The 26,209-nt window shown below is 64.0% G+C and overlaps 8 protein-coding genes across 8 annotated transcripts; 5 read left to right on the forward strand and 3 right to left on the reverse strand.

The window, feature by feature from the left end:
- Nucleotides 1–164: 164 nt before the first annotated feature.
- On the reverse strand, nt 165–5,007 carry SUP35 (translation termination factor GTPase eRF3; the record flags this gene model as incomplete). Its single annotated transcript, XM_076646008.1, has 12 exons — nt 165–358; nt 552–1,063; nt 1,135–1,281; nt 1,342–1,631; nt 1,695–1,900; nt 1,981–2,637; nt 2,713–2,907; nt 3,532–3,796; nt 3,861–4,088; nt 4,157–4,639; nt 4,697–4,912; nt 4,966–5,007. The coding sequence occupies 12 exons, from the start codon at nt 5,005–5,007 to the stop codon at nt 165–167; spliced, it is 3,435 nt and encodes a 1,144-aa protein (XP_076508287.1).
- Nucleotides 5,008–5,230: 223 nt separating this feature from the next.
- Nucleotides 5,231–6,190, forward strand: JCM10292_005110 (ubiquitin-conjugating enzyme E2; the record flags this gene model as incomplete). The annotated part of the gene is made up of 6 exons (XM_076646009.1): nt 5,231–5,331; nt 5,436–5,523; nt 5,583–5,655; nt 5,715–5,822; nt 5,928–6,112; nt 6,179–6,190. The coding sequence occupies 6 exons, from the start codon at nt 5,231–5,233 to the stop codon at nt 6,188–6,190; spliced, it is 567 nt and encodes a 188-aa protein (XP_076508288.1).
- Nucleotides 6,191–6,968: 778 nt separating this feature from the next.
- Nucleotides 6,969–8,467, forward strand: VMA4 (H(+)-transporting V1 sector ATPase subunit E; the record flags this gene model as incomplete). The annotated part of the gene is made up of 8 exons (XM_076646010.1): nt 6,969–7,016; nt 7,180–7,260; nt 7,377–7,459; nt 7,576–7,732; nt 7,805–7,962; nt 8,046–8,150; nt 8,323–8,356; nt 8,456–8,467. The coding sequence occupies 8 exons, from the start codon at nt 6,969–6,971 to the stop codon at nt 8,465–8,467; spliced, it is 678 nt and encodes a 225-aa protein (XP_076508289.1).
- A 292-nt stretch (nt 8,468–8,759) lies between these two features.
- JCM10292_005112 (uncharacterized protein) lies at nt 8,760–13,792 on the forward strand (the record flags this gene model as incomplete). The annotated part of the gene is made up of 11 exons (XM_076646011.1): nt 8,760–9,024; nt 9,080–9,369; nt 9,432–9,561; nt 9,621–9,830; nt 9,891–11,959; nt 12,020–12,415; nt 12,480–12,705; nt 12,776–13,018; nt 13,148–13,325; nt 13,394–13,467; nt 13,545–13,792. The coding sequence occupies 11 exons, from the start codon at nt 8,760–8,762 to the stop codon at nt 13,790–13,792; spliced, it is 4,329 nt and encodes a 1,442-aa protein (XP_076508290.1).
- A 356-nt stretch (nt 13,793–14,148) lies between these two features.
- Nucleotides 14,149–16,462, forward strand: JCM10292_005113 (uncharacterized protein; the record flags this gene model as incomplete). Its single annotated transcript, XM_076646012.1, has 5 exons — nt 14,149–14,439; nt 14,505–14,723; nt 14,793–15,027; nt 15,091–15,855; nt 15,939–16,462. 5 exons carry the CDS (start codon nt 14,149–14,151, stop codon nt 16,460–16,462), a joined length of 2,034 nt encoding a protein of 677 aa, XP_076508291.1.
- Nucleotides 16,463–16,919: 457 nt separating this feature from the next.
- On the reverse strand, nt 16,920–18,477 carry JCM10292_005114 (sphingolipid delta(4)-desaturase family protein; the record flags this gene model as incomplete). Its single annotated transcript, XM_076646013.1, has 4 exons — nt 16,920–17,176; nt 17,327–17,408; nt 17,469–18,059; nt 18,148–18,477. 4 exons carry the CDS (start codon nt 18,475–18,477, stop codon nt 16,920–16,922), a joined length of 1,260 nt encoding a protein of 419 aa, XP_076508292.1.
- A 1,413-nt stretch (nt 18,478–19,890) lies between these two features.
- JCM10292_005115 (uncharacterized protein) lies at nt 19,891–22,516 on the forward strand (the record flags this gene model as incomplete). Its single annotated transcript, XM_076646014.1, has 7 exons — nt 19,891–20,177; nt 20,246–20,409; nt 20,487–20,880; nt 20,938–21,155; nt 21,216–21,720; nt 21,783–21,847; nt 21,909–22,516. The coding sequence occupies 7 exons, from the start codon at nt 19,891–19,893 to the stop codon at nt 22,514–22,516; spliced, it is 2,241 nt and encodes a 746-aa protein (XP_076508293.1).
- Nucleotides 22,517–22,815: 299 nt separating this feature from the next.
- Nucleotides 22,816–25,973, reverse strand: JCM10292_005116 (uncharacterized protein; the record flags this gene model as incomplete). The annotated part of the gene is made up of 8 exons (XM_076646015.1): nt 22,816–24,054; nt 24,116–24,700; nt 24,763–24,891; nt 24,990–25,239; nt 25,302–25,402; nt 25,474–25,664; nt 25,768–25,890; nt 25,952–25,973. The coding sequence occupies 8 exons, from the start codon at nt 25,971–25,973 to the stop codon at nt 22,816–22,818; spliced, it is 2,640 nt and encodes an 879-aa protein (XP_076508294.1).
- Between the last annotated feature and the right edge of the window lie 236 nt (nt 25,974–26,209).

Consider the following 26,209-nt stretch of genomic DNA (forward strand, 5'->3'; position numbering starts at 1 on the left):
CATTTCGCTTCCTCTTGTCTATCATTGACGCGCAAGCGGATCCTAGATACAAGATCACCCACAACTAAGTTGCAGCAGAATTGAGACGGTGCGAAATGGACGGAGAACCTCGATCCTCTTCTCGTTCTTCCTCCGCCGCCGCCTCCTCCTCAGCTCACGATCACTTAGGCCGCGGCGTCGAGCTGGAGCTTGGCGACGTCCGGAAGGTCCTCGACGCGCTCGACAAGCTTCGTGATCTTGCCAATCGCGACCGTCTTGCCCTCGTCGCGTAGAGTGAACCGTCCGAGCGACGGCTGGTTCGCAAACGTCTCGACGCAGATCGGCCCGGCCGCCTCGATGAGCGCGATGATCTTCATACCTGTGTAACGAGTAAGCGGTGGAGAAGAAGCGAGTGACGGCGATGAGGGTCAGAGGCGGCGTCGGTGAAGCGGAAAGCGGCGAGGTGGAAGCGAAGTGCGTCAGCGGTTGTTCAGACTCAGTCCGACACGGCGTAAGAGATAGAAAAACGAAAAAGGCGCGAGGAACAGAGCGGAAAGTGGACAAAAGCTCACCCTTCTTCGCGAACTGCGGTGGGCGCCTCGACTTGCGCCCCGTCTTCTTGTCGTAGTAGTGGAGTAGTGCTGACAGCGTCACCTCCTCCGAAGCAGTGTGCACGTGGGCGACCGCGCCGTAGCCCGACGTGATGATGTTCTTCGTGTCGAGGATGACGAGCTGCGCCTCGAACTGCGTGACCGAGTGAACCGGCTGGCGCGGGTCGGTGAGAACGAAACCGACGTTGACGTCGGTGTCTTCGATGCCGCGCAGGCGGACGCGGATGTTGTCGCCGCAGAGCGCGAGCGGGACCTCCTCCTCCATCTCGTTGTAGATGGCCGTGACCTGGACGGGCGTCTTGTTCGGCATGAGGAGCAAGTCCTGGCCCTTGCGGACCTTGCCCGACTCGATCTTGCCGACGATGACGCAGCCCATGTCGGCGTACTTCTCCGAGATGGGCATCATGAGCGGCGCGTTGTTCTTGCGGTCGAGCAAAGGCAGGTCGTCGAGGAACGTGAGCAGCGGCGGGCCCCTGCAGTGCAGTGCGTGATCAGCATAGGCTCAGCATGCGATGAAGAGGAGCGAGAGTGCTGCGGAACGCACTCGACCCAAGGAGCGAGCTTGCGGTCGACCGACTCCTTGATGTTGGCGCCGGTGAAGCCCGACACGGGAATGAAGGTCACGTCCGTCTTCATGTTGTAACCAGTACCCTTGAGGAAGGGCGAGAGCTTGCCGACAATCTCGTCGTACCTGCGGAAGAGACGGCGAGATTAGCGCGAGCTGGAGAGCACCCACTCGAAGGCAACGCACCTCGCCTTGTCCCAGTTCACAGTCGGGTCGTCCATCTTGTTGATGACGACGACGAGCTTGGACACGCCAGCCGTCTTGACGAGCATGGCGTGCTCGCGCGTCTGACCGCCCTTCTCGAACCCAGTCTCGAACTCGCCCTTGCGCGCCGAGATGACGAGGACGGCGACGTCGGCCTGCGCGGCACCCGAAATCATCGAGGGGACAAAGTTCTTGTGGCCCGGCGCGTCGAGAATGGTGTACCGCCGGGCAGTCGTCTCGAAGTAGGCGCGGCCAACCTCGACGGTCTTGCCCTGTTTTCGAATTCACAGTCAGTCCCTCCATCCGCACACGCAGGGTTTAGGTAGATGACGCACCTTCTCGCGCTCCTGGCTGGTCGAGTCGAGCGCCCACGAGAGGTACCAACTCTCACGGCCGGCCTCCTTGGCCTCGCGCTCGTACTTCTCGAGCGTGCGCTTGTCAACCATGCCACACAGGTAGAGGATGTTGCCGCCCATCGTCGACTTGCCCGCATCGACGTGCCCGATGAAGACGATGTTGAGGTGAGGCTTGACGTCCTTGACTGCGCGCGGAGAGCCGGTCAACGTGATGTCGCGGGAAGCGCAACGTGATGTCGCTGAAGGCGCGAATTCGACAACGCACCGTCGTCGACGCCGTACAGGTCGGCGAGCGTCTCCTCATCAGCAACGGCCTTGACCTCCTCGGCGACCTTGTCAGCCTCGGCGCGCTTGACCTCCTCGACCTTCTTCGCCTCCTCCTTCTTGGCCTTGGTCGCCTCGACCTTGTCCGCCTTCTTCTCGGCCGCGGCCGCAGCAGGCGCAGCCGACGCCGACTTGCCCGCGACGGGCGTGCTGGGCTTGGTGCTCGGCGGCGTGCCCGCCTTGCTGCCTGCCGCACTGCCGCCCGCCGAGCTCGCCGCCGCGCTCGCGGGCTTCTTCTCGGCCGCAGCACCAGCAGCGGGCTTGCTGCCGCCAATCTTGAGGCTCACGGTCGCGGGCTTGGCGTCCGGGTCGCGGCTGGCGGCAGACGAGCCGCCGCCAATCTTGAGCGACATGGTCGGCGCCTTTGCCGGGGCGGGGGCGTTCGGGTCCTCACGGCGGACAAAGGGCGCGCCGCCAGACGAGGCCGCAGGCTGCTGGCGCACGGGCGGCTCGTACACGCGCGTCTGCGGCTGCTGCGGCTGCTGGGGCTGGCCGAAACCCTGGCCGTTGTAGCGCGCGGCAAACGGGTCGTGCGCGCCGAAGCCCTGCGGGGCCTGGCCGTAGCCCTGCTGCGGGTAGCCGCCGTACTGCTGTTGGCCTGCGGGCAAAAGGCGAGACGAGATCAGCTGGGAAACCGACGGAACGGACAAGGCAGCGTCGAGTCGAGACTGACCGTAGCCGCCGTAGCCGCCGGCATACTGGCTGTAGTAGTCGGCAGGGTTGCCGCCCTGCTGCTGGCCGGGCTGGGCCTGGGGAGGCGCGCCGTACGGGTTGTACTGCTGCCCGGGAACAAAGGAGGGGGCGCCGCCGGGCACGAACGAGCCGGCGTTCGGGTTGAACGAGCCTGCGTTGGGGTTGAATCCCGACACTGTGGAAGGGCACACACACAAGGAACGGGTCAGCGAGAAGAGCGAGGACGGGAGAATGCCCTCGACGAGAGTGAATGCGATGAGCGCCTTGTCTCCGCTCAAACAAACGGCGCGACAGGGGTCTGGCAGGGCGCAAAGAGTAGGCGTGCATCTTTGTACGGGAGCTGCGTCCCTCCAGCTGGCGTAGGTGGCGCTGGCCTGGTCGCTCTGCCTTTTGCCCCCGTCACGCTCGAGCCGAGTGGCCCGAATCGCTGCAGCGGTATTGCACTGTCCTGGGCGGTGGAGAGCGGGCTTACTCGTGGGCTGGAGCTCTGCAAGAGTCGCTCGGACGAAGCGAGGCACGAGAGGCGGTGCGACCTTCTCCTCGGCCGGCCGTCGAGTCGTCTGCCGGCTTGACCTCGCCACCGCGCGACTCGACCGTGCAGTCTGTCGGGGAACGCCACTCTGTAGATCCTGACTCGTCCTATAGCAGTGCACAGCGCTTCCAATGACACTCTGCTGCGCGACTCTCGGCTGAGCACTCGGTGCAGTTGGCGGCAATCAGTCTGGAAGCGCCATGTACACGTAGACCACTGCCATGGCAAATCACGCAACGAGTGGGACCTTCTCTTTGTCCTCCTCACCGCTGCCTGGCCCGTACTTCCCTCCCTGCCTGCTCCCTCGCGTCTCATCCTCCCTGCTCGCCTCTCCCGCGTCTCTTCCCGCCTGCTGCGGCCCCTTCTCCTCCTCCGAGCCTCCGACAGGGCCCATAGCCCCGTCCAGCCACGCGCGGAACGTCTCGCTCGCGCCCGCCTCGCCCCTGAGCTGCTCCTCCACGAGCTGGCGCACGGCCGGGTCTTGCCGCGCGAGCGCCGACTCGGCAGATGCGACGGTCCAGAAGCGCATAATCTGCGGGCATGCGACTTGAGTGAGTGCCGGTGAGAGAGCAAAGCAGTTGAAAGCCGGCGCGCACCTTTTCTCGGTAGGCGTCGTGGTGCAGCACGGCCATGCGCTGCACGCTCAGGGCGCGCAGGCGGTGCAGGACCGCCTCGGTCTGCTGCGTCACGGACGCGAGTGCCGGGCCGAGCAGGGAAGATGTCGAGGGTGCGGGTGGCGGGAGAGGCGCAGCGGGGAGAAGGTATGAAATGAGGAGGAGCGCGGCGGAGAAGAGCGTGCGCAGAAGATGCAGCTGCGAGTGGAGCTGTAAGAGCAGAGCGTCAGGGTCTGTGGAGACGCCTCTCGTACGGAAGGAAGAAGCGGGTGACGCACCATCGTGACCTTCTTTGCGACTCCTCCACGCGCGCCATCCCACGTCAGCCGCATCCACACCTCCATGACCGCCGCCGCAAGCACCGCCATCACGACCCACTTCCTCCACCTCTCCCTCCCGTTCCCGCTCAGGAGCAGGCCGCACCCCGCGAGCGCCGCGAGGTAGGCGACCGCGACGCCCGGCGCGATCGCAGCGAGGTAGTCCGTCCCGAGCAACCCTGCGGCGCTCGCGGTCCCGGGCGGGCGGCACCACGCGCACTGGACGAGGGGCGCAGCGCCGTAGGCGATGTAGGCGAGGCGGGCGTCGAGCGTCTGCAGGCGCGACGCGAGCGCGAGCTCGTTGTCGGTCAGCGGGCGCGCGACCGAGGACGCCCAGGCTTGCGTGAGGAGCTCGGTCGAGAGGCGGATGTCGACGGGCTCGCGGAGTAGGGGGAAGAGGCGCGACAGAAGCGAGTGCGGCGGCGAGAGTGAGAGGAAGAGGTTCTGCGGACGGACCGGGTGAGTTCGCGGCGTCATTTGAGGACCTTTTGCGCGACGTACGTGAGGTGGAGAGAGCGCCGAAAAGACAGCGAGCGAAACGCCGAGCGCAACGACGAACAAGCGAAAGAGTGCGAGCCTGGGAGAGTCGCGAGGAGGGCGTCGCGGTCTTGCTTTCGAGCCAGCGTGCACAGGCGTTCGTGCTCCCTTCGGCTGGGTGTTCAGAAAGCTCTGCAGCAAGCGCACGCCCTTTGGCAGGAGGTAAGGCGAGGCGAGGATCTGCGAGACGGACGGTGAGCGATGAGGACGAAGACACGGAGGAGGCAGCGCACGAGTCCCGTCTGGACGAGCCCGCTGGACAGCAAGGAGCTCATCCTAGTCCTGCAAGCTTCGTCCAACCTCTAGAACGAGCGAAGCGCGCGTGTGCTGAGGACAACGTTCGCCGACTCCTCTTGCTTCCGCTCCGAACACTTTGTCGCGCCGATACTGCCTCGAATCCACTGTCAGAGCGTCTGAATACTCGAATTTGCCCGGCTCGGCTCTTCCTGCTTCCCAATTCGTCTGTCAAACCCCTCAGCACCGCCCCACTTCGCCAGCATGAGCGCATCCAAAATGGCCATCAAGCGCCTGCAGAAGGAGCACGCCGCCTTCCAAAAAGGTCCTCCTCCGTTCATCTGGGCCAAGCCGAACGAAACCAAGTGCGTGCCGCAAACTCGGACTCTTCCCGCGACGACGCACCGTCAGGAGCAGGACAAGATGGTTGGTGCTCGGGACGCCTAACCGACTCTCCGCACTCGTACAGCATTCTAGAGTGGCACGGCATCTTCCGTGGCCCGCCCAAAACACCGTTCGAAGGAGGGGAGTACTGGGTGGTCGTGACTTTCCCGAAGGTGAACCTTCCCTCTCGCTATTCCAGACGCATCAGCGCCAACGTGTTCCTCTCATACAGGACTACCCGTTCGCACCGCCTGAACTCAAGATGATGACCCCGTCAGGCCGTTTCGCCCCGAATACCGCCATCTGTGCGCCTTGCTTCCTGCTCGACATGCTCTTTCGCCGCTGACTAGCGCTCTGCTGACAGGCACATCCATGAGCAACTTCCACCCCGGGTCCTGGAACGTCGCGTGGTCGGTCGAGACGATCCTCGTGGGGCTGCTGAGCTTCATGCTCAGCGATGAAATCACGACGGGTGAGTCTTGCCGTCGTCTCTTGGACTCGATGCGCACCGGTCACTAGCGCCGTGCAAAGTCGTTGCCGAATTTGACTGACGATTGAACACTCGCACCACTTGCAGGCGCGATCAAGTCGACCGACGCCGAGCGGCGGGACCTCGCATCCAAGTCGCACGCCTGGAACGCCGCGCACCCCAAATTCAAGACGCTCTTCCCCGAGTATGCGACACCGACCATGAAGGACCTGCCCAACATGTCGGGAAACGCGCCACCGCCTGCGGGGCCGCAGGGAGAGGGAACCAAGCCGGTGCGCTGTCCACCTTCAGCTGCTCGCCGCCGTGCAGGCAGTCACTACCATGTTGTACCTGGACAGGGCAGCTCGTGAGCTCCGCCGAGCCGTCAGCAGACGAGGGACTCGCGTTGGTAGCCGAGGGTGCCGTCGCTCATCCCCGCCCGCACTCAAGGTCGTACGTCTGGCGCAGCATCAGGCTCGCGTGCGGTGCGGTGCTGGTTCTCGGGTCGCTCGCGTGGACGCTTCCGACAATCATGGGGGCGGTCGGAGGCGTAGACTAGTCGGAGAACACTGGCCAACGTCTGTCCGTCTTCCGTAGGCAAGGAGGTCGTTGACGAGGAAAGCGCAACAGCGCCAAACAGAGAGCCGTAAAGCTCACTTGGAGTGAATGTGAACTTCTTCGACAGTCTAGCGCAAGGAAGACGCCTGCAAGACGGAAGACGAGCGGGTTGCCCCGACCCAAGAGGTCGCGACAAGCTGCGGCGGGGAGCCGGTCGCTTCTCCACCCTTCACGCCGCACTGCCAACGTGAGTGCAGCTTAGTCTAGCTGCTACGAGCGCACTCTAGGCTTGCACGCCCCCTGCCTGCCCTTGCCGTGGTCCTGGGAGGTGCTGCCCTCGTCATCTCCTCCCGACGACGGCAGGACAGAGACGACGCACACACGGCGCGAGAGAGGCGCGTCTGCCCGGGCCAGCCTCTGCAGGTGTCCAGCTTGCGGGCAGGCAGTCTAGCAGCCCAACAGAGGCGGCTCGTCTGGCTGCAGCGTGCACACTCCACCACATGCGCACCGCCCCGCTCGCACCCCGGCGTCACTACAGCCACGAAGCTGTTGCACAGGCCAGGTAACTGACACTAGCTTTCACATGCGCAGATGCCTGGACTTACCGACGATGAAGTCGTCAGCGAGATGCGCAAGATGGTGCGTCCCGTCTCTCGCCTGACGCCCTGCCGTGCCGCTGGCTTGCAGACCAGGGCGGTGCACTGCACTGCTCGGTCGACACTGCACTGCTCGGTCGCACTTGCCTGAGGGCGCACCGCAGACGCCTGCAGGCTGACCTTCGCCGCACTCTCGCGCTCGACAGACTGCGTTCATCAAGCAGGAGGCGCTCGAGAAGGCGCGCGAGATCAAGGTCAAGGCTGACGAGGAGTTTGCGATCGAGAAGGTGCGTCAACCGTCCCCTTCCAGCGTCCGCGCGACAGGAGGATCGAAGTTCTGGGTCTTTGTCTCCCGGTCACTCCGGAGGTCATGAGCTGACCTGCCTTTGCCCGATCGCAACAGGGCAAGATCGTCCGGCAAGAGAGCGCCAACATCGATGCCACCTTTGAGCGAAAGAAGAAGCAGGCCGAGATTGAGCGCAAGATGTGAGTGTCGCGGTTCTCATCGCCAAGCGTTCAGATCGGCGGGCGAGGACTCTCTGGGTCTTTCGTTCAATCGCACGCCTCAACAGCCTGAATGACGCTCTCTGATCCGCTCGCAGCGCCATCTCCAACCAGAACAACAAGGCGCGACTTCAGTTGCTCGAGAAGCGCGAGGAGCTTCTCGAGAAGGTGTTTGAGGAGGCGCGGGCAAAGGTCAGCGAGGCGACCAAGGACCAGGCCAAGTACCAGGAGCTGCTCAAGAACCTCGTGCTTCAGGTCCGTCCCGCTCCGCACTGCCTCACTTCGACTGTCTCCGCATACTGATCGTGCGCCCGAACCGCACCGCAGGCGCTTTTCACCCTCATGGAGACCGACGTGACCGTGTCGGGCCGGCCAAAGGACCAGGAAGTGCTCAAGAAGGCGGTAGAGCAGGCTGCGAGCGAGTTTAAGGAGCAGGCTGGTTTCGAGGTCAAGACCCAGGTCGACGACAAGCTCGGCGACAAGTCGTGCGTTACCATTAACCCTGTCGAGTTTTCGTCGGACAAGCGTGACGGCCGTGACTGATTTGTGACGTCGACTGCCGGCACAGTCCCGGCGGGATCAAGCTGACCGGCTACGGCTCGCGCATCACGGTCAACAACACGCTCGACGAGCGCCTGCGCCTCCTCGAGGAATCCATGCTGCCCGAGATGCGGTGCGTCAGCTCTCATGGGCGTGAGGCCTTGATGAGCAGAGAAACGTTTCTGACGATGCCTCATGTTACTCGCCCTCGACTCGCCCCCTTCATCCCACTTTGTTTCGCCATCGCCGCCTGCGCAATCTCCGCCCGCTGATGCCGTCCTGTCGATCATTGTGCCCAACAACAGCGAGAAGCTGTTCGGCAAGAACGAGAACCGCCGCGTACGCTGCTTCTGTCTTAATGAGCGTTCGCTGCATCAATGGCGACCTACGCTGAGCGCGAAAAATCCATCTCTTACTGACTCTATCGTCCTTCTGCAGTTCTACTCGTAGATGCACAAGCCGCCTCGCAGGTCCTCGCACTCGCTCTCTTCCGTCTATATCCCCCTGATCGCGCATCCCTCCCATTTGTCTTTTTCTCCTTTGCGGTACCCTTTGCAGCGTTCCCCTCTTTTTGTCTCGTCGTGTCTGTGCAAGTCATTCTCCGAAAGTCGCCGCTGCTGAGCTGAGTTCGCACCGGGTCGCCGAGAAGCCGGAGCCGTGAGCTGGCGATGAGAGAGCAACGGTCGGCATGCTTCCGCTCCGGCACCTTGTGCGACGCCAGCTCTGGCCGCGCAACAGAGCCATGTCGCCGAAATCGGAACCCTCTGCAGCAGCAGCGCGGCTGCAAGCCGTGACTCGCTCGCTATCGTCCGCAAGCCCCACTTCAGCCGCAGACGCTCAGCATGCCGCGAGGCCCCTGCTGGGCCACCTGACGCTCGACAAGCTGCATTTGCCCGTGTACGAGACCGAGGACAAGGCTCGCCTGCCCCGGGAGGACTTGCTGCTCGACTCGCACGACCCGGTCGTGGTCGCTGAACTCGCTTGGCTCATGAAGAAGTGGGACTTGCGTACGTGCAGCTCCTCGCTACTGGTTGCACTGCCCAGGCTGACCGTTTATCATAGGTCAGGACGTCTTCCTGCTCACGTCGCCTGGACCTTACACTCGCCGACTCGCGCTCACTTTCCTCCATCTCCTCAACACGCCGTACGAGCTCGTCTCGCTACACCGCGACACAAGCGAGGGAGAACTCAAGCAGAGTCGCGAGATCCGCGCGGGCGGACGGCTCGAGTACGTCGATTCGGGCGCCGTGAGGGCCGCAAAGGAGGGAAAGGTCCTCGTCCTCGACGGCATCGAGCGCGTCGAACGCGGCGTATTGCCGCTCTTGAACAACCTGCTCGAATACCGTGAGATGGTGCGCCTTCCTGAGCTACTGCTTGCGCACACAGCAGCTTGCTGATAGTGTTGCTGCCGCAGAACCTCGAGGACGGAACCCACATTGTCTCGGCAAAGCGGTACGATCTCATGGTCAGCAACGGCGAAGACACGACCAACTTCCTCCCCGCACATCCCGACTTTCGCATCATCGCCCTCGGCGTGCCCGTCCGTACGTACTTTTGATCTCTGCACCTTTCGATGGATGCGCGCTCACCGTGCCGGTTACAGCGCCGTACCCGGGTCTGCCTATCGATCCGCCCTTCCGCAGTCGCTTCCAGGCCCGCTACGTCGACCCTGTCGCAGCGGCCAAGGTGATGGCGCGTCAGGCTCTCGGCGAGTTGCGCGCAGAGCGCGGCGAGGAGGCTTGGAAGGGTGTCGAGGGCGTCGTGAGCAAGATGGCAGAGGTCATGAGTAGTCTTCAGATTGCGAAGGAGATGCGTACGTGCTCAGTTGGCGGTTGGACCCAGCTGCAGACCCTAACTCACTCCGTGCACACAGGCGCCAAGATGGCATCCGGCATCACAGCGGACTCGAAGCTCGAAGTTCCGCTTTTCCCGCAGACGACGCTCGTCAAGCTCGTGCGCTTCCTCGCCGTCTTCCCACTCCCAGCGAACGACGCGCTTGTCCGCCCCGCCGACCTCTTCTCGCTCCTCCTCATCGCCCATCCCGCCCTCGCATACTCCGGTCCGCCCGCGCGACGCGCATTAGAGGAGGCGCTGATTGCCGCCGGTTTCGGCGCTTGGGCCGAGAACATCAGCGAGGTCCAGCTGAGCGGACAGGACGACGGCGGGATCTTCGGTTGGCGCATGGAGCGCATCGAGCGTCACAGCGAACAGCAAGCGCTCGTCACCTTTAGCCGAGCTGGCTGCGCCGATGTCAGCGTGCACGTCGCCGCTGGCCCGCTGCCGCTCGCCGCCTTCCCACCTGCGCCTTCAAACGACCTGCACATCACGCCGCGTTTCACCCACATGCTCACCTCGCTCTTCCAGCTGCACGCTCTCTCGACCTTCGACATCTCCTTCATCCCGTCCGCCCCGACTGTCCAGTCATCCTCCGCATCCACGTCACACGTCCTCTCCACTTTCGCCTCGCTCCTCGGGTACGAGCTCGAGTCGCAGCACCTCTACAAGGAGCTCGGCGGTCGTGAGCTGTGGATGCGGCGGGTTGTGGGCGGTGTAGGCGGCGAGACGTCCTGGGACGAGTCGCCGCTCGTCAGGGGCGCCAAGGCCGGCCGACTCGTCTGGTTCGACGGGATCGACACGCTCGGGCCGACGTTCAACTCCCTGGCCCGCCTGATCGCCGACCGGGAGGGCGAGCTGTGGGAAGGCAAGAGGCTCACCACGAAGCGACTGAACAGCGAGCAAGACACGATGCTCGACTTGGTGCACCCGTCTTTTCGCCTCATCACGACCGCGACCAAGGCGACGGCACCGACCGAGTGGCTCACGGAGGAAGTCGCCGCCAACCTCGTTGCGCTTTCGTCGATCGCCATGCCCGTGGAGGAGGAGCGCGCCCTTCTACTTGCAGCTGGCTGCCCGCCGCATCTGGTCGACCATCTCGAGCTCTTCGCCGCACGCTATCGCGAGCTCACTTCGGTCGCCGGCAGTAAGTCGCGCCGCCTCGGCACGGCGAGTCTCGTCCGCATCGCTCGCCGTCTCGCTCGTCTGCCGGACGACAACCTTCGCGTCTTGCTCGAACGCGCGCTCCTGGTCGACTTCCTGCCCAATACGGAGCGCGAGCAGATCGCCGACTTGATGGACGAGCTTGGCCTTCCCGTCGATCAGACCAAGCCACTCGGTCCGCTCGAGGTGACGCCGACTTCGCTCGTCTTCAGCGCGGACGGTGACGGCGCAAAGTACGAGGTTGCGCGCTTCGACCTCGCCAAGCAAGATCCGACTGGCGCATCGCACGTCCCGCGTGGCGAAGGCTACCACTACAATGCACAGCAGACGCGCTACATCCGCGACATTGCAATCGACCTCGAGCTGGGCCAACACGTCCTCCTCCTCGGCAACCAGGGCACGGGCAAGAACCGCCTGACGGATCAGCTTCTAGAGCTACTGGACCGCCCGCGCGAGTACACGCAGCTGCACCGCGACTCGACCACGCAAGCCTTGATGTTCACGACCCACATCGAGAAGGGCCAGATTCGCCACGTCGACTCGCCTCTCCTGCGTGCCGTCAAGCTCGGCCGCGTCATGCTCGTCGACGAGGTCGACAAGGCGCCCCCGCCCGTCGTCGCCGTCTTTGCGTCGCTCGCCAGCCGCGGCGAGATGACGCTCGCCGACGGACGCAAGATCCGCCCGTCCGTACAGCCAGGCGCCTCCCCAGACGACATCGTCGTGCACCCTTCCTTCCGCCTCGTCCTACTCGGCAACCGTCCCGGCTTCCCCTTCCTCGGCAACCCATTCCTAAACCACCTCGGCGATGCCTTTTCGACCTTCCCCATCGCGAATCCGGATTCCGAGTCGGAGCTGCGCGTATTGCAGCAGCTTGCGCCCGAGCTGGATGAACAGCTGCTCAAGTCGCTTGTACTGGCTTTCCGCGACTTGCGCAAGGAGTTCGAGGTGAGTCGGCGGCGTCTTTCTCCGTGCTCTCACAGGCTCATATTAACGCTTTTGCCCCAGGCCGGCACTTTGTCGTACCCTTTCTCGCTGCGCGAGATGCTCGCCCTGGTGCGGCACTTGCGCCGCTTCCCGTCGGACCCGCTCGAGCAATCACTGCGCAACATCATCGACTTCGACGTGTCGCGCCCCGAGACGCTCGACGCGCTTTTGACCGTGCTGAAGAGGTACAAGCTCGGCGTCGACGTTGTCGGCATGGACGCCGTCAGGGGCCAGATCCTGCCAACGGAAGAGCTTAGGCGCGCCAAGGAAATCGCGTTCGACCCGGAGAAGGAGGGCCGCGACACGAGCCTCTCCGAGCCGCCCAAGTTCGGGAAGGACGACGGTAAGGAACATCATGGGGGGAACACCTTTGCTGGCGGGACCGGCGGAAGGTCGACCGCTGGGCTCGGAGGACGAGTGCGCCTTCTTTCGTTTCACGCCGCCATCGTAGGTCTGCTGACACTCCCTTTGACACGCGCAGGGTGGCTACATGCGCCTGTACAAGGGACACGACATCCACCAGATCCCGGACGGCCTCAAGGCGCAAGTGCCGGACGAGCTCAAGGACCGCGCGCGCGACATGGCGCGGCGCGAACTCGCGGCCAAGCTTGCCGAAATCGACATGTCGTCGGCGCAGGCGTCAATGTACTCGCGGTACCACGACAACGTTGCGGCCCACGTGCACCAGCTTGCCACCTTCCTTGAAAGTGCGTCGGAATCGCCCGCATGACGCTTCGGCAGCACCAAGTGCGGACTGACCAATCAATGCCTGTGCAGACCTGGAGGCCAAGGAGGAAGAGCGCATTTGGCTGACGCGCGTCGTCGAGGGCGAGTTGGACGAGAAACGACTCGCCGAGGGCCTGACGGGCGAGGCGACCGTGTACAAGCGCCGCGGCCTCGAAAAGCCCGAGATGGGCCGCCCGCAATTAAAGCCGAAGCGCATCCGCTTCGTGTTTGACGTCTCGGCGTCGATGTACCGCAACCAGGCGGACGGGCGGATGGCGAGGAGCTTGGAGGCCGGTACGTCGCGACCTTCTCAAACTGCCTTCCTCCCTGAAATGATTTCGCGTCGCGCAAGCGGCGACGGCCGAGCAGGCGGTACTTGGTGTTGAAGCTCATTTCCGCTGACGACCGGCGGTCAACTCGCAGCCGTCATGATCCTCGAGGCGTTTGACCGCCTGAGCGCGTCCGGCAAGGCGAAGTACCGCCTTGACTTCGTCGGGCACTCAGGCGAGAGCGCCGAGATCCCGTTCGTCGGCGCCGACGCGCTGCCGTCAAACCCAGGTGACCGGTGGCGCATTGTCGAGAAGATGGCGTTGATCTCACAGTACGCTGGCATTTCACCGCTCGGTTCCGACGAGTCCGACCCTCATTGATCACTTCTTGCATGCGCAGGTACTGCTGGCCGGGCGACGAGACGATCAACGCGCTCGACAAGGCGGTGGATGCTGTTGCCGAAGCGGATGCCGGTGCGCCGCTCTTCCTGCTCTCGTCTCGCAGGGCGCTGCACAACGGTCACTGACCTGCCTCGCTACCGCCTGTGCAGACGACTACATCGTAGTTGCCATTACCGACGCCAACTTTGACCGGTACGGGATCACGGCCGAAGACCTGCGCCGCTCGATCACGCGCAACTCCAAGGTGCACGTCGCGCTGCTGGCAATCGGAGAAGGCGCAGAGACGACGTGGCTGCCCAAGGTGCTGCCAGGCAAGGCTTACACGGTCCGCAGGACGGGTGACCTGGCAAGCACGATCCGTGCGGTGCTCAGTGCGACGCTCGACAAAGGTCTGTAGAACAAGCGACTCCCTCGCTCTCTCCCTCCATACATGTTGTGCCTTCTGCGTGTATAGAATCGGTACAAGTCGGTGCGCTCAGATCGTGTTCGTACCTTGATCGCGTTGGCTGTCTCCTGTCCGTCGTCCGTCTCGCCATTCAGCTTCCTCGTTCGCGTCTCGATCCTTTCGCTTGCGTCTTTCAGCCCCACGAGAGCGCAGATCGCCTCCTTTCCGAGCTGGGCAGCCTCGTCTCTGCGCTCAACGCGTCCGCCTCGTGTAGGTGCGTCCCTACCGTCATCTCGTCGGCGTCTCTCGCCACTTTGACGCGACGACATCCCGCGCTTCGCAGAGTTCCCAGCACTGCGCGACCGGCTATGGGACACACCAAGCCTTCCGTGGCGCCCGTCTTCGCGCCGCCCGAGGGCTATGCGGGGCTCTTCTTCCGCTCGGCGAGTCGGGGCGTCCCCCTTGAGTGCTTCCTCCACATCGCAGCGCTCGTCCGCATGGGAGGCGGAGAGCACGCGCTCGTGCTCACCAGCCAGGTCTGCACGTCGTGGCGGAAGGCGATCGTCGAGTGCGGCAGGCTGTGGACCCGCCTCGACGACCTCAACGTCTGCGACCTCAACGCCCTCGACCGCGTCCGCGCCATCGCTGCGAGGTCTCAGGTGCGCTCGTACTCTCGCGCTCGATCATGAGCAGGTAAACCGACGGCGAAGCGATACTTGCTCAGGGCCACCTCGAACGCCTCTCTCTCGACTTCGACCCAAACGATGACGGTGTCGCCGACGTCGGCATGTCGACTCTTCCCGTCGTGTGCAAGCAGATATTGAGGGAGGTGTCGAGGCTGGACGGCGCACGTGCACTCGTCGAGCTCGAGCTGGACTTGCGTTCCATGCGCTACTGCGACGACGTCGAGCCGCTCTTCGCCTGCATTGTGCTCGCTGCACAGGTGTGTCTTCCTCGCGCTCGTGTATAAGCCGACGCTCGAGTGACCCACCCGCAGTTCGCCTCGCCACAGTTTGCCGAGTTCTCCGCCGTCAACCTGCGCGAGCTGTCGATCCTCACATCGCTCGATCGCTTCCCGGCTGGCGCGCCGTTCCTTTTCGCCCTCCCCCAGCTGCGGAAGCTCGTACTCACGTCTCAGCAGTATGACCCGCCCGGCGACGCGAGGCTACCAGACTTTTTCAGCACGACGGCGTCAATCGAGTCTGCGCAAATCACCTCGAGCAGCCTGACCAGCCTCGTACTCAGCGGTGCACAGCCTCAACCTATCATGCACCCCTTGTTGCACCTTCTGACCAGAGGTCCAACTCCAGGTGTGTCGCTCATGGACTCGACCTTCCCGTCCTTCGCCCAGCTCGAGATCATCAAGCTCTACCGCGTGCGCGTCAGCAACCTTTATGGCCTCCTCGTCAAGTGCTCGTTGACGCTCAAGACGCTCTGGCTGAGAGGCATCCACGCGGACAGCGCAAACCGCTTCCTGCCGCCTGTCGCCGACAGCGGACTCAAGGACGGCCCGCCTACGCTGGACATGCCTGCACTTCAACATGTACAGCTTGCGGGCTCCCCCACGCCGATCCTCTGGCTCGCTCCGACGCAGACGGGTGCAAGCTTTCTCGTCCATGCACCTTTCCTCGAGAAGGTCAACTTCGACAGGCAGCGCTCGCATAGCCAGCTAGACGACGACAACGAGGGCTGGTTCGAGGCGTTTGGCAAGGAGCTCACGACCGAGGTCTTGTCAAACCTGTTCCGCGAGTCGCCTCAACTGCAGAAGCTCAACCTCAATCGCTGCCGCTTCTCGACCGACATTGTCACGCCTGCGCTGGCCTTCGCGCCCGCGACCCTGACGATGCTCTGCATTGGTGGCACCCCTGCCGCGACCGACCCGTTCATCGACCGCCTCTCGCATACCATTCTGCCCAACCTCGAGTGGCTCGACGTCTTCAACGCGTCGCAGGCAGCCGATGTCGGCGCTGCGAAGAAGGTCAGCATCCAGGCGCTTGCGAGGCTCGCGAGCCGCTACCGCGCAGCGAACCACTTGCCGCGTTGGCTGGGCGTATGGCGCCTTACGTTCGTCACGAGTGAGTTGCGAGTTGCCGAGTGTATCTCCTCCGTCGCCCAAAGAGACCGAGGCTCATGCTGGGTAATCCTGCCACTCTCGCAGGCGACCCACACCTCGAAGTACAGCCGTCTTTGCACGACCTGCGCTCGACGCTGCGCAAGCTCCTCCTGACGCTCTCTTCTACGCAAGTCTCGCACCTCGCCTCGCACCTCGTCTACAACCCGCCGCCCTCTTTCCCTTCGTACGACGTCGTCAAGCACGAGCTCATCGCGCTCTCCAGGCCGCCAACGCCCGCGCCGTACGGGCAGAAGCCTGACGGGTCCTTTGCGGCCGCGGGCGACCCTCTCCCCGCGGCGGGACAAGCTAAGCCCAAGCCCGCAGCGCAAGACCCGAAGAAGCTCGTCGTCGGCGACCAGCCGATGTACGACGAGGCGCGCCGCGCGATGCAGGCGTGGCACGAGCGGCGCGAGATCGGCGACGCGGTGAGCTGGTGCGAGAGGGAAGAGGGCGTCGAGCTGCGCTGGGGTCAAGGGTGCGGGCTCGGTGGGTGTGACTGCGATATGAGTCACCCGGGCAGAGACGAATGGGACCAGGGGCACGAGATTGAGGGAGACGAGGACGAGTGAAGAGGAGGACGAGTGAAAAGGAGGACGAGGGGAAGCAGAGCCGCTTGTCGTTCACCGAGTCGCATGCAAATCGCTTTTCGTTGCACACGCGAAACGGTCGACGAGAGGAAGAAGATGGAACACGGCGTAGCTAAAGTATGCGGGGCTAGGTAAAGGGAGCGGAACGGGAAGAGCGTGCGGTGCTGCCCGGCCTCACGTCGCTCGCCACTCTCTCTTTCCCGTCTCTCGGTCTGTCGGAGAACATCTGGATAATTGCGCTGGGCTGGCCGCCCTCGGCTTCCGCTGCGGGAGCCATTGCCGCACTCGCCTCAAGTCCGTTGCGGATTGTATGAAACGTAACGAGCGTGTTAGTGTTGCAAAGATACTGGAGGAAGGACAGAAGGAACAACGGGAACGGAACGACAGATCTAGCAAGCGGGAACAGGAGGAGAACCAGCCTCGAGCCTGTGTCTTTGCTCTACTCGTCCTTGAGCCCACCGGCGTTCACCATTTTGCCCTCGCCTCCGCCGCCCTCGTCGCCGCTGGGCTTCTTGCTCTTGCGCTTGACGCGACTCCACATCCCGACGTCCGAGTCGGTGATGAAGCGCCACGTCACGCCCGGCCACGAAGGGTGCGAGGGCAGGACGTCGTAGAACTCGGGCGCGAGCGCCTTGAGCTTCCACAGGCGCGTCCAAGGGATCGCTGGGAAGTCGTGGTGTTCTTGATGGAGACCAACTGTTGAGAGGGACATGGGAAGGGCAGATCAGCAACCCGGAGATGGACAAAGGCGGTCTAAGGCGTCGGAGCCGAAAGCGGGCGGGCCAGCATTCCGAACCCGGCGATGCTTGAGACAATGTTGACGGAGTGTCATTGAACGTTACGTACCGTTGTAGCAAAGAATGTTGAGCGGGCCGTAGTACGACCACGTCTCCTGGTCGTGGCCCTCAAACAGGTAGTGCTCGGCGATCTGCGCGAGCAAAGCGGTCAGAGCACGCTCACGGCGCAGGCAAGAAGGAAGCAGACTCGCAAAGTGCGCCGCGCAAGGGTGCAGGCTACCGGCCATGTGGCTGCTCAGCAGGAAGTACAGCATCGAGTTCCACCCGAGCGTCTTGACGACGAGCGCGTTGAACGAGAGCTGCACGGCCGCGTTGATGGCGACCCAGCGAGTCGGCTGGAGTGGACGGACAATGCCCGGGCGGAGGGCATAGAAGAAGATCTGGAAGAAGCAGAAGAAGGCCTTGCCGAGCGCGGTCTTGAGGACGAGCAGCTCGAGGCGCGAGGGGAGGTCCGTGTCGATGCCGTCCTCGCCGAGGAACTTGTGGTGCTCAATGTGGTAGCGCTTAAACATCATGGCGAAGGGCACGCCGATCGGGAGGTTGGCAAAGATGGCGAAGAGGCGGTTGGCGCGCACGCCGCGGAACGCCAGGTTGTGCGTGATCTCGTGCACGGCGAGGAACGTGTTTTGGTTGGCCGTGCCGCCGATCACGTAAGCGAGGAGCCAGAACTTCCACGAGAAGAAGGCCGTGTCGCGCAGGTAGAACGCCGTGCTGAACTGGACGAGCGTGACGAAGAGGACGACGTATTTCGTCAGAGGCTCGTGCCCCATGAGCTTGGTGACCTGTGTGCGGTGTCAGAGAGCATGATCAGCGAGTGTAGCTAAAAGTGCACGGCCTCTTCGCCGCAAGAGCAGCAGCACTGCAACGCACCTCAGGGTGCGCCTTCATGATGGCCTTTCGCCGGGACCGGTGCGGCTCCTCGTTGAGTGCCCAGAGGAAATCGGCGTGGTCCTGCTTCGGCTCGACGACGTTGGGCGCCCACTGCTCGCCCGGAAACTTGAACGGACGCGGCACCTCGTCGAGCCCGGGCGTCGTCGCAGCCGTGTCGGGCTCGTCCGACTCGGAGGTCGAGGCGGGTGACTCGGTCGACGAAGCGCTCGAGTCTGAGCGGGCCATGGGGCGGTGTCGGAGGGACGGGGGCAGCTCCTCGACACCGCCGAAGAGGTCGAACCGAGTGCGCAAGTCGTTGACGGGGGCCATGGCGCGTCTCTAGCGGTGGCACAGGCAGAGCGTGGACCTGCACGAGCGTCTGCGTGGGTCTCTGCGCTGCGAAGACGCGCGAACGGGTGCGAAGGGGGAGACCAACCTTTGGCTTGGACACGATTCACCTCCTCCCCTCGCCTCTCCCACGCTCTGTGGGGACGCTTGCATGCTGACAGGGCTTACAGACACTATTGCTCCCCGCTTGCGCCGCGTCGACCTCCTCCTGCGGTCTCATTGCTGCGCCCGAGCTGTGGGGTGATGAAAGTGGGGTGCACCTCGAGTTGGCAAGATACAGAGCTCTGGCGAAGGTGCTGGCTGCGCTAGAAGCCTCCCGGATGCTTGTGAAACTCGCCGTCGCGCGCTCAGGACCGTCGAGCAGCCACGTCGCGGATGTTTGCCATGCCAGCCTGGCCCGTGAGTGCACACCCCCTCTCGACGGTCCAGCTCACGCCGTGCGCTATTCTTCTATTGCGACAGCGCATCACATCTCTCGGTTTGAGCCTGTCAAGTGCGCAGATTCTGCGCAAAGCCGCGTTGGCGCGCCTGTGCTTCGATCCGCCCAATCCCGCATTGCTAACTCTGCTGTGGCTTGCACACCTTTCCCGACGCCCGGCCACTTCCGTCCAAGGCGCTGTGCAGCCTCTTCCTCACGCTTCCGTGCATCGCCCCATTCGAAATGGGTTCTGCTGCGCTGAGAACCGTCTCCCGAAGCCGAACCTTCTCATGTCATTGCCACGATGTGAAACTGTGTCGCAGCGCGCCGAGGTGCTCACGACCTGCTTGCCGTTGCGTACCTGGAATCTTGGACCTATGGGAGGCATAGGAAACCATACAACACGCTTCTTGCGCGTCCGAGCCCTCGAGATACTGAGAGGCACTGTCGAGACCTCTTCCGTTCGATGAGAAAGGCGCAGGGCAGAATGAGGGGCGCGAGACGGATTCTTACAGCTGGGACGATGACCTAGACGCTGCAGCGCACTCCAGGTCGAAGTGACGGCGATGGCTGCGCTCGGCGCTCGTCCGGCGCGTGACATCGCGCGTGGCCAAGCGAGGACATCGCAGCGCGGCGAGTTCATGCGAGCGGGTGGGTCTCGACGAGATCAGCACATAGCTATCTCTGCTAGAAGTACACGCCCGGAGAGCAGTGGAAACGAGGGAGCGCCTCATCAGTCCGGGTGAGAAGGTTGGATGTTCGAGGGCGCCGTCCTGCCGAGTGACGGCAGCGCGATCCTCGTGAGTTTGACGGACAGACTACACACGGTACTAGTAATGCTGCAAGGTACCTAGGAGCTCTGCAAGCGCGAGGAGCTGCCGGTGCTTGCGCGAGCTGTCGCCGACTCGTCCTCTCGCTTCGACCGTTCGCTCGCTCGCGACTTCCGCCCGCCTGAAGCGCAAGGCGCGAGTGCACACATGTCGGGCGCACGGATAGACCCGCACGTACACGCGCTCGGCCCAGGCAGGGCTGCAGACGCACCACGCACCGACCCCTCGACACTCGCCGCCTTCGCCCCCGCCGCCGCGCCTTCCGCGCCCGTGCAGGGCTCGAGCCACGTGCACAGCTCTGCGGCGAACTCGGTCGGCTCGTACGGCCAGCCGGCAGGTTTCGCGCGCCCGCTTCAGCGCGTGATCCCGCCTCAGCAGCACCGCCTCGCCGGCTCGCCCCTTGCTCGTCCTCCCGCTTCCGCTCAGCCGCCCAGGTGCGTCACGCCCCCTGCAGTGTAACCTCAGACAGGACCCAGCTGACCGGCTTGTTGAGCCCGCGCAGGTGGCAGTCTCCCGCCCAGAGCTCGACGCCGGCAGGATCCCCTCGTCCCGGCCCTCCGCCTACTGTGCACGGCCAGCGCATGCCCATGAGCAAGCTGCTGCTCTCTTCCTCGCAGGAGGGCGTCCAGCAGGCGCTGCAGGCCATGCGCAATGTCGTTCAGACCTGTTCGTCTCGCGCTCTTCTTCTCGCGCGGCGCCCCGCTCGTGTCAGAGCTGACATTCCTCGGCTTGCGACTCTGCAGTTGCCAATGCAGAGCAGCTCAACATTCAGAGCGGCAAGGCTGTCTCGTCCGCATATAATGCCCAGCCCGCCATCGTGCGCAACTCGCTCTGGACCGACTGGAACGTCTTCTCGACCCTTTGCCGCTCGCTCGGCGCACCTGTCTTCCCCATTCAGCCCGACAAGGTCGCGCTTGTCCTCGCTACCTATGCCTCGCTGCCCATCTCGACCTACCTCCGCGGCGTTGCCCAGGTCACGCAACCTCCGCCGCCGGCCGATGTCGTGCGGGTCTTCGAGGCGCTCAACATTGCCGCGGGCGCGACGAGGCACCTGTGGCCCGACGTACCGTGCTTCATCCGCAGTGCGGATGGCTACGACTCGACTGCAGTTCTCGACGATAACCTCCAAGCCATGCTGTGCGTCCGAGCCGCCTTCTCAATATCGTCTGCTCGCTCACCTCGCTCTATTCGCAGCCGGCCAAGCTCTTCTGCACGTCCAGGCCCCGTTTCATCCTTCTACAACCGCCCCGCCTCGCAGCAGCCGTCTGGCCTGCAGTTCGCCCGCCCGCAGCAGCGCCCGCCGCCGCCGCAATCCCGCGACTCGTTCACCTCGCGTCCGCTTTTGACCCAGGTCCCGCCTGCGCCTCCACCGCCTGCTCTTGTGACGCCTCCCCCAGATCAATTCATTCAGCGTGCGTATCCGGTGCCAAGCCAAGGATGCGACCCTGAGCTCACATTCCTCCGATTTACAGCTGCGGCCGAAGTCGAGCCTGAACGCGACGACACCCTTCGCGCATTCGGCAAGAACCTCCCAGCGGTGCTTGAGCAGCTCCAGAGCGAATCAGACGACCTCGAGGCGTTCAACCTCGCGCAGGAGCGGTTTCAGCGCACGATCAACACGAAAGAGTGGTCGGCGCGCGCCGCGAGCGTATTCAACACCGTGCTTCTTTACACGCACATCACGGCACTCCTGCGCTTCCCGACGTACCCGCTCACGACGCCCAAGCTAGCCCTCTTCGCGCTCGCCATGACGCCCGGCCCGCTCGGCGCGCAGCTCGACGCGGCGGCGCCCGAGCTGGCGCAAAAGCGCGAGTGCCCGCGCGCGACGGGCAAGCAGCTCGAGGGCCTGCTCAAGGACGTGACGGCCGTGCGGATGATCACGCGCGGCGGCGACGAGCAGATCCCGGACGACGAGAAGAGCGGGTGGCGTGCTTGGTGGAAGGAGGTTACGGACGATTGGAAGGGCAAGGGGAAGAAGTGTGTCGCTCTCTGGCTTTCCGCTGCGTGGGACGACGCTGACGTGCCCTCTGGGCGGACAGGCGTGATGTCGACGAGGGACCTTCTCAACCCGCTCGCAAGCGCATCAAACGCTCTGCCTCGCCTGGTATGCTGCTTCATTCATTGCCCCACTGAGTGCGCAGGCTCACTGGACTCATAATGTGCAGCGGAATCGGACGCCTCGGTCGCTTCGACTTCGCGCCTGCCAGCGAAGAAGGGCCGCGCCCCTCGCTCTCGCGCCGAGCCCGCCTCGCGCTCCGGCTCTCCCGCCGTGAGCGTAACCGGCGGAAAAGGAAAAGGCCGCCCGACGCCCAAGTGGCTCGAGGTCTATACCTCAGCATCGACCACGTCCTCGACGCGCGGCAGCAGCGTCACAGCGCGACTCCCGTCGCCGCCGCCGCTCGACTCTTTCCCACGCTGGGTGCCCGACAAGCTCGGATCGCTGCCCAAGGACCGTCGCGAGCCACAGTTACCCCTCATCCTGGACTCGCCGTGGTTCGTACCGAAGAAGCGGCGCGATTTGCGCGCCGAAAGCGCCGACGGCAGCGCGAGCGCGAGCGCGAGCGGCAGTGTCAAGGAGGGCGGCGGTGCAGAGGTTGTCGTATCATTGCTGGCTGTGCCTGCGGACTCCGTGGCGAGGGAGCCCAGCGCCGCGAAGGAGTCGGACGACGAGGAAACTGCCGCGAAGAAGGTCAAGGGGCGGTCGGTCGCGCTGCACCGCCCGCGCCGTGGCGGGACCGACATGCGCCCGTTCGATATCAGCTCGCTGTGGTGATGCGTCGTGTTTTCTTGCATAGCCTCGTTCAGTTTCCGTTCAATTTTCTGTCTCGTTCCGTTTCTCGTTCCTTGCCGGTCTCGTACTCCTCGCATAGCACCCCAGTTTTGCCCTTCTCACGTCTCGTTCTTGCTCTATCGTCGTTCGCACAAGCTTTTGTGCTCGTTCTGTAGATTGTTGTCTGACGTTCGAAATTCACAAGGACGATCTGGTCTATCTCCGACGCAAGGCAACACAGACGAGACGACAAAGGACTGAGAGATGTACGACAACACGGAAGGGCAGAGAAGCGTGTCTATCTAGGGCTGCAACGGGCTCGTGCTCGCCGACACGGTCTGGAACGAGGTGGGTGACGGCCTCTCCCGCTCGTCGTCGTTCTCTTTCCCGAGCGCGCGACGCCCTTGCAAGCGCGGGTCGCCCGGCTTGAACGGCTCGATACGCCCGTCGGACCCAATGAGACCGCGCAGGCTGCGGTGCAGCGCGGCAATCATGCGGCGGCGGTACGGCGCGGTCGTAGGCGAGGGGTGAGTGACGGGACCGGCGACGGCGGTGGAGGCGGTGGGTGCAGGAGCGACAGTAGGTGCGAGGGGCGAGAACGCAGACGAGGACGAGTCGTAGGCAGAAGTGGTAGCGAGAGGCGCGACGAAGGGGGTGGACGTGCTCGACTGGAAAGAAGGGAGGAGCTGGACGCGGCTGCCCTTTGCGATGGGCGGGACCCGACCTTCCGAGTGAAGGGGCGTGTTGAACGTGACTGACTTGCGGTGGGTCGGCACCGTCAACGGCGCGGACGAGCGGTGCTGGGCCACCTCGGGCGTTTCATCATTCGGAGGTGCGGCTTCAAGGAAGGGCGAAGGGAGGCTCTTGAAGTCGTATGGCGGGAGCTGCGGTTCCGCTGGCGGCTTCAACTGGAGCCCGAGTGCGCCGTTCGACGCGCCATAGGAGAGCTGCCGCGCCACGCGCTTGGCCGGGCGCCCGTGCGGCACGTCAGAGCTTGACGACGGCATGTAGGCAGACGGCCCGTCGTGTGCGGCTTCTGCGCTGGCCGCGTCGTCGTCTGTGTCGGTCAACTCGACGACATCGGTCGGCGGCCGCGGGCGCTTCTTCGGCACGACGCTCGGCGACCGCTGTCCCTTCTCGAGCCGGAGCACCCACGCGCACACCTCGTCGAGGACGTCCCACCCACCCTCGATGTTCATGCCCTTCTTTGAGCTGTTCATCTCGCGCAGCCACGCCGGCTCGCGCAGCCCGTCGCCTTCGTCTTCAAGCTGGGTGCGGCCCGCCGAGCTCGGGTCGACAGCCGCGCGGAGCTTACACCGCTTGCACGCCTGCTTGACGTATGCCTGTGCTTCGCGCTCGAGCTGCTCGCGACCGCCCGGAGCGAGGAGCGAGCCAAAGTGCTTGGGAAGAAGCTGGTACTGATGCGCGGGAGAGACGGGGTCGTCGTCGGTGCAGGTGAGCGGGTACAGGCTTTGCGGGCGAAAGAGCGCGACGAACGCTTGCAGCTCGGGCCGACACGAGTGGCGCGCCAACGGGCAGATCTGCATGCCTTGGGACGTCAGCTGGATGGGCTCACGAGACTACGCGAACAGAGAGACGCACGAGCGAATTCGGTAAGTCGACGACCTCGTCTTCGCCGTCCTCGTCCCTCGCGCGGCGCTTTCCCTTCCATCCAGCCTTTTGCCGCAGCCCCTGCGCGCTCCGCGCCCGCTGCTCCTCCGGCAGCGCCGACCCCTTCCGGAACCTGTCCATCGTCTCCGCCCTGTACGCGTCCCACCTCCACCTCGGCATCTCGCACGGGTTGACATACACGACGCGGCCCTCTGCGCCCTCTTCGCGCGAGAGGACCTCGCCGCTCCCCGGGCGCTTGAGCTTCTTCGGCCCGTGCAGCAACGGCACGTGGTCGTCGTCCCACTCGTAGCATCCGAGACCGTCCTGCCACACGTGGTCGCACTTCCAGCGGCGCTCGCACGCGTGGAAGCGCAGCGGTGTAGGTGGAGGAGGGGCGGACGAGGTCGATGCGGCGGGAGGACCGGCGTGCAGCGATGGTGAGGGGTTGACGGTGGTTGAGGAGGTCGAGGCAGCCGTGGGAAAGGCGCTGCTCGTGCAGAGCTCGGCGAGCAGCGGTTCGCCAGCGCGGAAGGCTTCGGACGTGTAGTGACCGTACTTGTACCAGTCGACGTGGATCTGCGGAGGCGCAGCAACGGTCAGCTCCGACGAGCGCTCTTCGGGAGACGAGAAAGACGCACCCGCTCGCCGAAGGTCTTGTACAGAACCTTGAGTATGTCTTCGTACCCCGGCGTCCAGGCATTGATGAAGAAGCGAGTGTCCTTTGGGTACTGCGCCATGAGCTCGACGAGACCGGCGCAAGCTTCCTCCTGTAGAAGTAAGCGGTCAGGTACGAGCAACCCCTACATAGGCGGTGCCCGCGACTTTTGCCGCCGAGACACGACAGACGAGGGACTCTCGGGCTGACCTTGGTGACATACTCGTCCTCCTGGGCAATCTGGCTCGTGTCGAGGTAGATCCGGTCGAGCACCTTCCTCGTTTCCGTCCGCTCGTCTTCGCTCGGTGCCCCCGGACCACGTGGAAAGACGAGTCGCGGGAGGTACGGCTGCACGAGCGGATTGTGCTTGAGCGCCTCGAGGACGTGCGGCTCGATGCGGATGTCGCCCGTGATAAGGACGGCTTTTGGCTGCCCCGCGACGATGCCGTCGATGAGGTACCTGCGTGCGGGGACTACGGATCAGCACCTGTCGGGAAAGAGCACGAATGAGAAAAGATGCACATGCATGAACCGGGGCAATGGTTTGCGTCGAGGGCAATGACGGTGACCTCGGATCCGTCGGGCGCGCCGATTTGGACAGGCGTGTTGAGCGGGATCGTTTGCTGCAGGCGTTACATGAGGACAGGCCGTCAGCGCCAGCCTCCTGACCAAAGGACCTGTAAAAGACGCGCACAATCCTGTCTCCGGCCGATCCTTTGCCTCGCGGCCCCGCCTTGCGCAAGTTGAGGAACTTGTACCGGCGCTTGATCGTGCCGCTTAGCTCGGCGTAGCGCACGCGGTCGGCCGTCTCGATCGTGCCGAGGACCAGCTGCTTCGTCATGGCGGTGGCATAGATGCGGCCCTGGAACTGCGGCGAGTTGAGGCCTATGTGGAGTGGATTCGGGAAGAGGGAGCGGAAGAGAATCAGGCAATCCAGTCAGCTGTTAAGCTCCACTTGGGGTTTCCGACCGCGCAATGGGCGACTCACCGTTGATGTGGTCCGTGTGAGCGTGCGTTAACAGGTAGAAATGCGGTGCGTTGCCCGTGTACGGGTTGACCTTTGCCGGGTCGCCGTGAAACGCGTCGACGCGGATGAACGGGAACTCCTCGACTGAGGGCCACGCTTCGTCAGTGAGATCTACAAGGTGTCTCAGACAGGAGGCAAGGCGTACGGAAGCCATGGTGCGTCGACATTTCGCCGTCAGGAGGGACGACAAACTCGAGCAAGCCGCCGAGCCGGCTTCAGGCGGCCTCAATGCCAGCTCGGAAGGCGGGCTCCAGTGCAGCGTACTTGTAGAAGGACAGAACACGCTCTCGCACGTGGTCAGCCCGTACGAAGGTCTTGACCGCCGGGAGTGCACGAGACTCGACGCGAAGCTGATGAAGACGAAGCGAGACGGATGCGGCTTCGGAGAGTGCCAGCGCCGTGC

The sequence above is a fragment of the Rhodotorula paludigena genome, assembly GCF_050403205.1.
Source record: "Rhodotorula paludigena JCM10292 DNA, Rt_paludigena_JCM10292v1_ctg3, whole genome shotgun sequence".
Taxonomy (NCBI): Eukaryota; Fungi; Basidiomycota; class Microbotryomycetes; order Sporidiobolales; family Sporidiobolaceae; genus Rhodotorula; species Rhodotorula paludigena.